At 39.0% G+C, this 14,550-nt stretch overlaps 1 protein-coding gene across 2 annotated transcripts in view; it reads right to left on the bottom strand.

Moving 5' to 3' along the window:
• Positions 1 to 3,488: 3,488 nt before the first annotated feature.
• The window catches only part of ELOVL2 (ELOVL fatty acid elongase 2), an 89,443-nt gene continuing 78,381 nt past the window's right edge, over positions 3,489 to 14,550 (bottom strand). For both annotated transcript variants that reach the window (XM_033115495.1, XM_033115496.1), the window contains exons 5-8: positions 12,308 to 12,479; positions 9,574 to 9,698; positions 8,942 to 9,076; positions 3,489 to 6,701 (exon numbers count right to left, since the gene is read on the bottom strand). In XM_033115495.1, coding sequence (XP_032971386.1) covers positions 6,573 to 6,701; positions 8,942 to 9,076; positions 9,574 to 9,698; positions 12,308 to 12,479 — 561 coding nt within the window. In that variant the 3' untranslated portion in view covers positions 3,489 to 6,572. The remainder of the gene's footprint in view (positions 6,702 to 8,941; positions 9,077 to 9,573; positions 9,699 to 12,307; positions 12,480 to 14,550) is intronic.

Here is a 14,550-nt window from a genome sequence, read left to right as displayed (position 1 = left end):
GAACCTCCAGGCTCCTTCAAGTTCTCAGAAGCCAAAGGACAAGAGAATTTTGAGAATGAGGCTATTAACCCTTTTGTGTGGCAATGAAGTCAAGAAAGGTAGGAACAAGTCCTACCTGGGGTCTTGGTCATTTCCCAAGGAGCAGGTGACAGTCAATTTTAAGTGTCAACTTGGCTGGGCTGTGGTGTCCAGTTGTTTACTAGTCTAGATATGTGAACTATTTTGTAGATGCGATTGACATTTAGATCAGTAGGCTTTGAATAAAGCAGATTACTCTTTATAATCTGGGTGGGCCTTATCCAATCAGCTGAAGGCCTTAAAAGCCTGAGGTTGCCTGAAGAAGCAATTCTGTCTCAAGATGGCACCATGGAAACCTGTCCTGAGTTTGCATCCTATTGGCCCACCCTGAAGATTGCAGACTCAAGGCTGCATTATCAACTCTTCCGAGCGTCCAGCCTGCTGGCGTTCGCTAGACTTCACACTTAGCAGCCTCCACAACTGGTGAGCAAACTGCTTAAAATAAATCCCTCTCCCTATCTATTATCTATATCTATCTATCTATCTATCTATCTATCTATCTATCTATCTATCTATCTATCTATCTATCTATCATCTATCTATCATCTATCTAGATTTAAGTAATAGAGATATGGATATATCTTTTTCCTTCTGTTTTTCTGGAGAACCCTGGATAGTGCAGGAAGTCTCTAAGCCAATGTAACTGAGACCTGTCCCAGGAGCCTAAGAAATGAAGCACGGTGTGTGTATGGCAGAAGAGTGGGTGGGTAGAGGGTCAGGGTGGTGAGACATGGGCTAAAATATGAGTCCAGAATTTCTGTGCTTTTTAGAAAATAGTATGAGTAAAGCAGTAAATTTCCAAGGTGAAAAATCTCAGCTTTGCATTAGATCAAGGATAGCTGTAAAACTTATTTCCAGAAGAACTGAGATTTATTAAGTAAAAGGCCCAGATGTTCTTGGTCAGGCTTTTAATTTTCTGGGAATTTAGTAGTTTGATTCTTCCGTTTATGATATAGTCGTTATGACTGACCAGATAATGGAGAGGCAGATGCTGTTTGGACTCCTGAAGACTGGTCACTATTGGCCGAAGCCCTTTTTACTGGGAATTCAGGTAAGGCAGGAGCTTGCCTTTCGGTTTTTCCATTGGGCACTAGATTTCATGTGGCACAGACATTTTTGGTTGTTATCACAGGCTATATGGTAGCTTTGTAATGTGTTGACTTGGCTAGGCGGAACTACATTTCTCAGAATCTTTGCTCCTTTACTTTTCTGGTTAGAAAGAACCACAGAGAGTCCAGTGGGTGATTTGGAGGGCGGAGTAATGAGACTGCCCCTTTGTAGCACACCTGAGTTGTTGCTCGTCTGCTGACTAGACTCCAGGCTGTGGGGCAGCAGCTGGGCCTATGGCTGGTACGCCTTTCCCTAATCTTCTGTCAGCTCCCATTCCTGGGCCAGACGTGTGTGGAGCTCTGGGACATGGGCCTGTGGAATTTCCTTGAGCAAATTTCCTGCCTCGTCTGTTTGGAGAATTTCTCACCCGTTAAAACTAAGCTCAGCCATTGCCTCCTTTAGTTTTCTTGGTAAGCTGATTTCAATATTTTTATTTTATAACTAAATGTTTCTCCATCTATTTTACTAGACTTATGAACTCCAGGGCAGACATTTCATCTGGGTCACTTTTGTTCTCTAGTGTAATACACAGCCTTGGGCAAGGTAGATTTGATGAATTTTTCAATTAAACTTTACTATTTCCATAGTTTATCAAAGCCCACAGGACTAAACTAGCTTTAAAAAAAAAAGCTAGTTCTACACAAAGTACGTTAGGTAGAGGGCTTAAGTCCTTCAGAGAAATTTGCAGCTTCTAATTTTGTTACTAAGGTCACAGCCAACAAGAATGTTAAGTTCATCCCCCTCTTAATATATATATGACATCAACCTGGGAAAAGTGGTTTTCCTTTTGGTGTTCAGTGCTCAGGAGTCACAGAGTCACATGCCTTTAGGGGATCAGCTCGGTTCTTGGGCTCAGGGCAAAGGCTGAGCAGTAACAGTGGCAAATACAAGAGACCCCATCTCAAGGCTACGGACTGTGGTGCACAAACACATGTGCCAAGAGCTAGCGGGGCACCGAGCATGGCTGGGCCTGGCCTGGGTGCCAAATGTGATGTGGCCTCAGCCGCTGTCCTAACGGGCTCCCGGTGGGTTGCTCCTGAGTCATAATGGCTGCACTCCAGGAGGGTGTGCATTCCAGATTTACTTGTCCTTTTGGTGTCATTCCAGTGTTCCCTCAGTGCAGTTTCTTGAGACAGAAAAATGACCTACAAATCAATAGCTTTTACTCCGTTTTCCCCCCATGACTGAAAATCATGTTTTATTGAAGGCCAAGGGATTTTTAGGTGACTGTAGTTAGTCTTGCAAGAGTGATCATTTCTTTGCATGCCCTGGAGTGGAAATCTTCCTTAAATACATGAATGTAATTTGATTTTGAAGAAAGTCTGCTGTAATAAAAACACACACTGAACTTTATACAGATACTAAGTAACTTACTTGGGTGAACATTTATCATGTATAAACAGCTTTTGATTTGCAACAATAGTTACAAGACTTTGCCATAGAGACATAGGATTTATCTTTTATTTTTAAGCACAAAGTTTTAATAACTTCGGTCCACTGACTTTAAAATAATGAAAGCCCTGAAGGTTAAAAGGAAGCTCTTTAAAAATGTCTACTCTTCTCCCCAAATTCTATCCCCCACGCAGATAAAATAGTTTCTCTTCTTCAGTGCTACCTCCTACTCCGTTTTCTTCCTCTCCTATTCCCTTTTCCCCTCAACATATCCTGCCCCATCTCCATTACTATGCAGGAATTTAAGCAACTTCATAAGCAGACTGCGAGCTCATCTTTCATAGCTTTCTTTTGGACCTGTGTCTTACTCTCCTTAACATCACAATCAAAACTCTACTCTCTACATTGACCCAACACTTATCTGTGGTCCTGCTGCACAATCTTGAAAGTCTCAGGCTTCACCAGGTCAAGTCTCAGCTCACACAGCCACACCTGAGCTGCAGTAGCCCCCTGCCTGTCCAGGTCTCTGCAGAGGGAGAGTCCGGGCCTCAGGGCCTCACCCTGCTTCTGTGCCTAATAGTCTCCTTAACGAATATGTAGGCATCGTTTGTTTGTTACAACTTTTATATCCTCTGCTATCTAATTGGTCTTCAATTTTTCTTGTGAATGATCATTTTCTGAAATAGTTTAACTTGCTATATGAATACTCTGTAAAGGTAATAATGTTACATAAAACCTCATTGCTTTCTGAAATAAGGAAGAATTAAACGTCTGAAATTAATTGCTAAAATATTACTTTATTGTAAAAAAAAAAAAAAATCCTGAGTAACAATAGGTCATTTGGAATCTCATGGAGCACACATTTTAACTTCTTTGAACCAGATAAGAAAAATCACAATATGCTTTACTTTAGTGTAAAAATCAGTTTATTATACAACAATCATACAGAATGCTTTTTATCTATCTACAAAGAAAAATGGCTTCTCCTGCCTCCCTGCCACCCCAATCATGATACTATGTTCTTAAGGTACAAGTACTTTCAAAGGAAAACCAAAAAAGTGATATCCTTATTTTCCAAATAAGGAAGCCCCCAGAAACATCATAAAATGACAGGGAAATATTAGAAAGAACCAGAATGGCCTCTACACACAAAGTGCTGTTCTACCCATCACAGTTTATGTCACTTTGCTTTAAAATATAAATACCTTCCTGATGGTGGTGGGAGCATTTCACCCCCCAAATGCCTAAATAGTTCAATATATAATTTTGAAGGGTTGAAAATTTCTCTCTGTTTAATTCCATTAAGTAAAAGTTTTATTTTGTTAGTTTAAAAAACTGGGGGAATTATTGACAGATATGCTTATGGTTTCATTTAAATGTTTTCATTCTTATGAATAAGAAGACATTTGGGAAAAACTTTTTCCATTTTTTTCGTTATAGATTATATAATTTTTTTTTTTTTATTTTACAGTTTTGTTTTAGGAAAATCACATAAATAGACAGTTTGTTTTTCAAAGTTGTAACACTTAATGACAGGTGAAAATATTTACCTGATTCATTTTTTGTGGCTAAGAGTTCTTAGCTCTGTGTCTTTTTATCAGCCCTTGAATGGTTTAAGGCGATTAGTGTTTTATTAAGCTTCTCTAGAGTTAAAGACCAATTGGAAATCATCCTGAAACCTTTAAATTGAGCTTGAAAGTGTACACTACCCAAGTTTTCGCCTTTGATCTGGGAGGTTTCAAGCTGCTCTGTAAGTAGAGCTCCTCGGCCTTGGCCTTCTGCTGAACGATGGCTTCCGCCTTGCTCTGCAGACAGGAAGCCCATGAAAGCGCCCAGGATGGAAGGTATGGTGCCGACTGGTGAGACTTCAGGGACTCACTGACAGTTAAGAATAAGGTGAATACAACCAATGACTAGTGATGTGTCTTCTGAGTCTCATTTTTACCTGGATTTTAGCCCATGTTTGGGACTTAAAACTGAACTAGAGTCCAGTTGCTCCAAGGGCTTTCTCCTCACTCCAAGGTGTGTTTGTCACAGGGGAGCAGTAATGGTCGTGCTCGAAGCTAGCCCTTGTTTTACGATGAGTTTCTAGGGGAGAACAATACTTACAGCAATACAGTTATACAGTTATAATGTGACGAAAGTGGGGATTAAGCACCCTGGCGCAAGTCAGTTTTAGAAAACCATCTAGAAAAATAAATCCAAGAGTAAGTGGGCATCAGACAGAGATGTCTGTCCACCAGAACTGGGTCAACTCCTAAAGAAGGGAAGTTACAGGGCACAACACTTTCATCATGAAGACTAGGTTAGGATCAGTCACCGTTCAAAAAGTGGGCCGGAATCCTGAGTGGGTAGTTTACATGAAAGAGAAGTTAGAAAAGTCAGTACATTGTCAGCGTACAATGTCAGTACAAAAGTCAGTGTGGTTGTTTTTCTCTAAATAGAAAAAATAATTTAAAAACTAGAGCTCAGGGGGCAGAAAAGGCACTCCCAGGCGTACTGGGACGTGCTGGGGCAGTGGTGACGATGCCTTTCTGGCACTCAAGCATTCGATATCGACATTATGACCTAAAAACTTATTTTAAAAAGAAGGGATAGGGTATAAATGCTTTTAGAGGGTATAAGTCATCAAATCTTCCGAAGGTATTCTGGTTCCATTTTTGGTACAGTGTAATAGTAAGTAACAGTCCCACCTTTAGGGAGAAAGGAAATACTCATTCATGCCGTCTTCTGCTTTTGTGCTTGATTCTCAGTAGATACAGGTTGTGTTACCCGAGCAGCGAAAGGGTGCGCTGAGTTTGCCAAATCGGCACTTTTCAGTGCACCTCACGACCAGCTCACAGCTCAGCGCTGAAATCTTTCCATAGTCCTCTAATTTTTTCTTCCAATTTCCAAAAACTTAACCCGCAAAGAGTGACAGCAGGTATTTGGGAACAATATTCACAAACAGGCTCACAAGAACTAGTTGACAAATTCAATGTCTATCTGCCCCGATTGCTCTGTTAATTCTGATTTGTAAGTATCCCAGGGGCCTATCAGTCTAAGGAAAATGGCAGAGGGGGCTTGAGTCCTTGTTCAGAAAGCAATGAGCAGCCAGGTTGAGATTTTGCTTTTTAATACTGAGTATTGTGTCTGTCTATTATCTTAACCTGGGCAACTTAACACAAGAGGTAGATGTGAATAATTAAAGAAACCAAATTAAAACTGAGGAACAGCTCCTATTCAAGACCCCTGAGCTATGAGGGTTTGGCAGAAGATTTTTTTTTTCTTAGAAAAACTAATCTTCAAAATGAAAAAATACAAATTTCATTACCATATCACTAAGTTGAGAATTAGGAGTGGCTATGGGAACTTGACAGATTTTAAGAGAGAGAAAAGTTTTGCTACATTTACCATTTATGATGCTATTCTAATATTTTCTGGGGTTGATTCCTACCATGTTTCCCCCAAAATAAGACCGGGTCTTATATTAATTTTTGCTCTGAAAGATGCATTAGGGCTTATGTTCAGGGGATGTCATCCTGAAAAATCATGCTAGGTCTTATTTTCAGGGAAACATGGTAAAGGAACAAAGGGACTAATTACTTTATACACTGACAATTATTGCTTAATATAGATTAGAACATACCCTGTATTTATAAGATAATTAACATTGTTTTAAACATTTTAATGTGAACAAAACTCTTAACTTTTAATTTGAAGACTTGCTGTGAAAAACAATGCTTCATGTTTCCTGGCTTTGATGTATATAAGGCATTGTAAAGACAGTTTTTGGTGAGTGGTTAAGTTTGGGGGGAAGGAAGAATAGGGGGGATGGAGAGAGAGAAGTTGTACCAGTTCTGAGGTCTACAGAGTTCAGCCTCACCTCAATGCTAACAGAAGCATTCAGTTAACAGTTAACCTAACAGCAAGATATTAATACATTCTGGGTACAAATGATTTATAAACTCAAAGGAAATTAGTTTATGCTAAAACATATGTAAACTCGATGTTTACTGTGCTTTCTTGCTTATTACTACTCCGTTAGTTGCAGTGATGTAGGCTTTGGAAAAACCATTCTTAACTTGTTTCCCTGCTGGTGACTCTTCCATCTCTTTCTTCATTGGCTTTTTTCGATATGTCTGTTGGATGTGTATATTTTGAAGAGAAAAAGAAAGAAAAAAGGATTCTTTAATAAGACCTTGTCTGTAACATGGCATATAGTATAAAACAGTACGTGATTTTCTTGGGTACTGAACTTTCTAATAAAAATTCTTGTTTTTAATATGACAACTTTTAAGCTTCTGGTTAAAAAAATAAGTAGGGTAAAAACAGGACATATGAATGAATTTCAATGAAAGATTGTTTCTTTCACCTTATCTATAATAGGATAGTATTTATATGTTATATATTATGGACTAGCATTCAATTTATTCTGCGTTAGTTGCTTACTTAGAAAGGATTTTTTTGAGCTGTTTTTCAATTGAGGTATAATTGACATACTTTAGTTTCGTGCACACAACATAATGATTTGATGTTTGCATATACTGCGAAATGATCACCACAATAAGTTAACATCCATCACCACGTTAGACATTTTTCTTGTGATGAAAACTTTTAAGATCTACTCTCTTAGCATCTTTCAAATGTGCAATACAGTATTAAAAACTATAGATACCTCTCATTACCATGCTATACATTACATCCCCATGACTTATTTAAGAATAATTTTTAAAAAATGCAATTCCAGTAAAAAAAAGGTGCTGTTATTTTAAAAGTACTAATACCTGGGATTTGGGCTTGATATGAGTTTTGGCATATCTTTGCTATTCTGACAAAATACCTGATCTCATCTCATTTTTACCTTTAAAAAAAATTTTTTTTAAAGCAGTGGTATTAGGGGTTAAGACTAACAGAATATATTCAACTTTAAAGGACTAGATTCAGTTGACCCAACATGTAGGGTTAAAGCTGTGAGTGCCGCGTGCTGACCCCTGCTGGCTATCTGCTTCTCTTCAAGTGCCAACAGTAAATGACTCCCTTAGCTTTCTTTTAACATTCAGCTTTTATTCCTTTTTGTGGCTTTGTTTGGTTCTATCAATGGTTATTTCTTTAGAAATTCTCAAAGGAAATGTTTATCTCTTATAAAAGACAAAGCCTAGCCAGTCCAATTTCAGAAACACAAGAGCTGAAAAGCTGTCAAAAGTTCAGTTCCCACAGTTGTACTCTGTATAAAACCACTATGGGTTGACTTTCAGCAAATGCAAACTAAAAAATCAGAAGGCACTTGTTGTTTGTCTGAAGAAGGAAATGCAGTTGAATACAATTTCAAAAGTATTGTTTTAAATAGAAATGTACGTTTTCATTTTTTTCATGAAGCTTTCTATGTCTCCAGCCCACAAGGAGAGCAATTTCAAATCTACATCGACCTGAGGCCTGTGCTGTTACAGCTTTCATCAGTTCTCGTGTAACAGTTGCTCTGAAATTGTATTTTGAAACTCTCTCCCATACAAATTGTTAATTAAAAAGAAAATGATGGGCGGCTGGGTGGCTCAGTGGTTGGAGTGAGGTGTTCACAACACCAAGGTCGCCAGTTTGATTCCCACATGGACGAGTGAGGAGCAATGGCCTGAGCTTGGAGCTGGGCCACCAGTGGGCAGCCAGTTGGCTCTGGTTGGAGCACGTTGCTTATAACGCCAAGGTCGCCAGTTCGAGCCCCATATGGGCCCGTGAGCTGCACCCTCCATAACTAGATTGAAAACAATGATTTGACTTGGAGCTGAGTTGCGCCCCCCCACAACTAGATTTAAAAACAAGGACTTGACATCCTGGAGAAACACACTGTTTTCCAATTCCCCACCCCCCCATAAAAACGATACTTAAGAAAAAGTCAATGGGAACTTTCCATGCTGCTTTGCCTTAAAATAATTTTTTTCCACATTATCAGTGAGTCTACAACATCACAGTAGCTGATATGGAAATAATTTTTTTAATCTTAAATTCATTTAGCCCATGTTTTTCTCCATTCATATAAATTTCCTGGATCTGTCTTACTATATTCGGAACTCAGACCTTGGTAGCATGGTACAAATATATGATACCACTGCATAATATTTCCAATAAAACTTAATATGCAGGCATTGAGAAATGTTGGACAGAATGGCCACTAGACTGTTACCAGTAGTTATCCTCTGAGGAGGAGGACCTCCTTCGGGAGAGGAGTTAGAAATGCAAGTTCCACTTTTTACTTTGTGCACCTCTATCACTGGAATTTACCAACAAGCCTGTGCTATGTGATATTTAATTGGTAAAATTAAACACATATATAATGCAAAAGTGCAGTCTACTAGGCGTTACTGCTGACTACTGACATTTAACTTACCTGGAAATAAAAATTTAAGAAGAGGATGACGAGTGTAAGCATGTAAGAAGACTGGAAGATGAGGCACCCAAAGGGGAAGCCACATGGTTTCACGACGGCGCTCATGGTATGCGTGATGGTGAGGACGAACTGCACCTGGAGGGGCAGCAGGAAGGGTGTCACTGAGCGGGACGCGGCCGGGCACACAAAAGCCACTGCCAAGTTTTATGCTTCAGAAACCAACTACTCTTACTCCCTAAATTTTGCAGGAATAAAACAAATAAGAAAACACCAAAGCAGCGCACAATCCCATCCAGAAATTTTATTTAAAATTATATGAGTAAGTAGTTATAATTGCTCGTTAATTTTCTCATGGAAAAGTAGTTGAAATGACAGATAAAAATGATTTAACATCAACATTAATTTTAAAAGTATTCGTCTGCATTTCAAAGCAAGGAATAAGCTAACTGCACAGAGGACATTTTAACACATGAAGTTTCATTCTTAAAAGGCCATTTTTAGGGGAAAAAATAGGCATCCTCATCACACATGGAAAAGCCTCTGGCCTCTGAGAGGACTGAGACTGCTTTCCCCGCCCACGAGGACATTTATGAGCTTCCCAGGGAGAAGAGCTGAAAGGAGGGAGAACATACCAGTTGAGCCTGTGTGAGATATTTCTTCCACCAAAGATACTTGTGCATTGATGGAAACACAGACAGTCCATAGTAGGAGTACATAAGAATGTGGATAAAACTGTTCAGAGTGGGTCCAAAGAAACCTGTGAAAGTACCATGTAAAAATTAATGCTCTTCTAGAAAGTAAGACTGTTCATTCTTTGTCCAGTGAGGTCCTTCCTGTGTGTCATGAGGACGAATAACAAATATGGCACTAACAATCACACGGATACACTCACCCCAGTTACTGGGCCATCGCTCCAGGATTCAGCAAATGTTGCCTAGACAGAAGGACTACCCTGGGACAGTGCTTCAGTCAGTGCCAAGCACACAGGTAACTCCTGATGTGCAGGGACAGCTTTTACTGTCCCTTTAACTCATTGCTATCAGCTAATTGGGGAGGAAAAGAAATGTTAGCTTAAAGCCGATGGCAGAATTTCTTTGAGAGGTGTCTTTGCTTTAGCTAAACCTTTGGTGAGCCATTTTGATTATAGAAAGAGAGCCTTCAGTGCATGACTGAGGAGTGTGCTCAAGAGTCAAGGAACATGCTGCTCTTCATAATTATGTAAATAAAATCTATCTACAAGAAACCTAGGAGCCAGGATGCTGGGGAGGGTGAGAGAATATGGGGGGCCGGGGGGAGAGAAGGGCTGGCAGGATGAGAAAGGGCTGGGACTGAGGAGACTGGCCAGAGACCTTCCCAGTAGCTGGGCCATCTCGTGGACTGAGGACAAGGGACATCTGAAACCTAGTTGTAGGGTATTTGCTGTGCTGAGCTGTGCTGGGGCATTCCTCCCACCCGTCTTCATGAAATCTCCCTATAACTGCCATCAGCGTGGGTGAGTTTCAGGACCCCAGGGAAAAAAGATGAAATTCTATGTTGGGTCAACTAAGGGTTGGAAAGACAGAGCTGCTAGAGGTAAGATGTCAGAGACAGATTATTTGTTGGAAACAGAGAACTCCCTGTTGAGGATTAAATCACTAAACATGGCAAGTGCCCATCAGCATTCACTTTGTGTTGGGTACTGTTGCCTGTTAGCTTGGGCTGCAGATGGCTGGCCTAGGAGAAATCAGTCCTAGAAGAGACTGCAGCTAGAGGAGCCCTATTAGCTATGGCCCCCGGATACGTTTACTTTCACTTTGGAAATTTTGATTTTCTCACCTGGAAAATGGGTATAATAATAATTACCTCTTAAGGCTATGGTAGGATAGAGATAATATAATACTATATAAACTAAATTAAACATTTGCTGGCTAATTAATCAATTTAAATTCTCTAGCCTGGTTTTCCAATCTTAGATTAGAGATCTGGATAGATAAATGCAAATCAATGAATAAGAAACAAAGGAATAACACCATGTATCTAGTAAGTCCTTAACTAAAACTGGCTGAAATAACTGGTTCAGGCACGTGAATTTATATAAAAACACAAATACAGTTTCAGAGTACCAGGGAGCACAATATTAGTGATTTTTTTTTTTACCTACGTGAGTTTTCATTTCCATCGATTAATGAAAAATGAGTGGTTGCTGCTTATAATTTTTATAATCTAGACTGAATAGAAATTGTCACACATAGTATTTTATTCATAGGAAATCTCCTTACACATGTTTGAGATTGACATCTAGATCCTTAGTAATTTGTAATGAAACTGTTGATGATTACAAAAAATACTTAACCTTGATAACTGTCCTTTGGTGTTGATTATAATCTATATATTGATAACAGTGTAAGTCTATTATTGTCTTAATAACAAAACTAAAGAAACTGGATTCCGTCAGGCTAGGAGAGATGTAAAAGGCGTCTCTTTTTGCCCACTGCATTTCTTGGTATTTCCTTCTCCACGTTGTAGTTTAAATTTGCATTTCACCATCACTGATAATTCCAAATATCCTTGGTGTTTCAAAAAATGTCATGTCTACAAGATCCTAAATCCTAGGACAAAATCATTTTGACTTAAGTTTTCACAACTGTTCTGATTTTTCAAAAGTATTTTTAAATTCTTGGGTACAAGACAGTATCGAATAGAAAGTACTGTCCTCTGTAGCTCAGTGTTTCTCAAACTGCAGGTTGTAATGGACCCATTAGTAAATCAGTGCAGTGAGAGTTGTCATCAGCTTTTTGAAAAACTGAAAGAATGAAAAACAACAGTGCCTCATACAGAGCCAGGCTAAATACTGTCTCATGAAATTTTCGTTTCATACAAAATATATACATATGAACGAGTGCACTGGGTTGTGATGTATACAAATATATTCCTTATTGTAGTTCTTAGTAAAAAAAAAAAAAAGCCACTCTTCTGGTGGCTTTAATGTGACTTTAATTTTTCAGAATGGAAAAAGAAGCCCTAAAAGTTGAAAGGACACCATCTGTATCACAGCCAAGTAGTGACTGTGGAAGGTGCTGTATGTATTTCTTCAGCCCCAGGTGTTGGAGTAGCACTGCTCCTGCGGGGATACTGCTTTTGGCCACTGGACATGTGGCACGTGGACAAGAAAATATTTTTAAATTTTAAAGTAATACTCTGATTCTGCCAGTATCAAAGACCATAAGCTAAATGGCCCCTGGCCAAGCCGTGCTTCCCGGTGTGACAGAGCAGGCTATGCGCTATGTGCGGCCTCCCTTCCCTCTCTGATCTGCTCAACACAGGAGACTCCCGAGGGGACTTGCAAGATCCATTACACAGAACTGAAAAATTAACAAAATAACTTACTTTGCCCACAAGGTATCCAGTTCAAAACACACCACCAGATGTTAAACATAGAGGCATGATGGTATACATGAAGGAAAGTAATCTGACCGGTTTTTTTCCGCAAAACAAAGAAAATTGTGTCCAGGAACTCTATTAATTTGGAGAAGTAGTACCACCACAACACCTTGGCTACCTGTAAGAATTTTAAAACGGGAAAAAGAAGAGGTGAGCACTGAGAACGCCCTGGTGCTGCCCTCCCTCTCAGCATCCTGCCTGTCCTGTGCTTCACTGGTGGCGTCTGTCTCAGACTACCGACAAAACTCGTTTTTCCTTATTCCCAGCAGCCCTCTCTACTCTAGTGTTATCTTTCCAAGGTACATATCTGATCAAGTGGCTCCTCTGCACCTACAGAACCGAGTCCACGGTTCCGTGCTTGATGCAGGAAGGTCCTCGGACTTGTGCTGGCGCCGTTCCCACCGCCCTCCCAGCACAGCACCCCGCACCCGCGTGCTTCTCAAGTGGTGTCTGCTCACTGTCCCCAGCCCTGCTGCCGCTGTGCGCTCTGCCTCTGCACACTCTCCTCCCTGCGACCAGCACTCCTTTCCTTACCTCCCGTCAGAAACGTTCCTAGTCATCCCTTATGAACACTCCCCTTAGAGACCACCTTTTCTCTGGAACTCTACCTAACCCTCTCCTTTCTGAATCAACCACTTCTTCACTTATATTCATTCCCAAATTGCTTTATGCCTCTATTTTAATACCCATAATGTAGTTGGTATTAGGAAACTATCTTTTCCAACAGATTGTAAGTCACTTGAAGGCAGAAACTGCCTCACCCTTGCTCAGTGCCCAGCACTCAACAAAGCACTATAGTTTGTTACACTAGATTTTCATTTGTCTCTATTTCTCCAATGGACGTATTTTGTCTCTTAAAATTATACTACCCACGAACAGCCTTTGACTACTTCTTTCGTGTCTCTTCCTTAGAAGAAAGATTAAAAATCAAGACACTCTGCTTCCTCATTGACAGTAGGTCATGATAACCACTTCCATTTCCTCTAAGTCCCTTAGCACTAACATATAAACATAAGAGAAGACACTATGTAATAGGAACTTTAAAAACTAGAATATATGCTCTACTGTCTTCTTCTCAAGAAGATAAGGTATAGTGGCATCCATCTTAACATTTGAGGGAATAAACCTTCAAAAATATTAAACCAAAAAACTATTAAACCATAAATACATACATACATACAATGACCTTTAGAGAACTGTACGGTATCCCAAAGTGCACTGGTCTATGATAATATATTAGAAATAAAATGGATATAGAGAAATCTATATGTCCTACTTTTTTGTATGTTTACTTTCAAGATATTTTAAAAACATACATCTTAAATATTTCAATGAAAAGTTTCAATCATCTTCTTTATTAATAACCCATGTTTTTTAGTATGGGAAATTTCAAACATTCCACAAATGCAAGGTGAATAAGTATAATGAACCCTTTGGTATCTATTGCTGAACTTCAAAATGTTCAATATGATTCCAACTTGTTGAATCAATTCTATTTCCCACCACTTTTTTAGGGGGAGTGTAGCATATAAAAAAATCCAAAGTATTATATTATTTTATCTATAAAAACTTCTAATAAATAGGGAGACTTTTGTTTAACAAAGCCACCATGACATTATCTAGTAAAATTAACAATTCCTCAATACCTTCTAATAGCCTAGTCCATGTTCAAATCTGTCTCAGAAATGTCTGTTTGTAAATGATTTGTTTAAATTAGGACACAAACGAGGTCCAGCTTGCATTTGTGATAATGGTTCTTAAGTCTTTTCTAATCAATAGCAACCCCTCTCCTTGCTCCCATTTTCTTTCATGTTTTTTATTTCTTTAAAAAGCTAGATCAGTTGTATAGAATTCCACTATTATGGATTTGGATGACTTTCTTCCTACCGTGTTTCCCTGAAAATAAGACCTAGCAGGACCATCAGCTCTAATGTGTCTTTTGGAGCAAAAAATAATATAAGACCCGGTCTTATAAGACCCAGTACTTATATTATATTATATTATATTATATTATATTATATTATATTATTATATTATATTATATTATATTATATTATATTATATTATATTATATTATATTATATTATATATTACATATATTATAGTCCCGGTGTTATATTAATTTTTGCTCCAAAAGACGCATTAGAGCTGATGGTCCGGCTAGGTCTTATTTTGGGGGAAACACGGTA

The sequence above is a fragment of the Rhinolophus ferrumequinum genome, chromosome 9 (genome assembly GCF_004115265.2).
Source record: "Rhinolophus ferrumequinum isolate MPI-CBG mRhiFer1 chromosome 9, mRhiFer1_v1.p, whole genome shotgun sequence".
NCBI classification, from domain to species: Eukaryota; Metazoa; Chordata; class Mammalia; order Chiroptera; family Rhinolophidae; genus Rhinolophus; species Rhinolophus ferrumequinum.
This window is presented reverse-complemented; position numbering and strand designations above follow the sequence as displayed.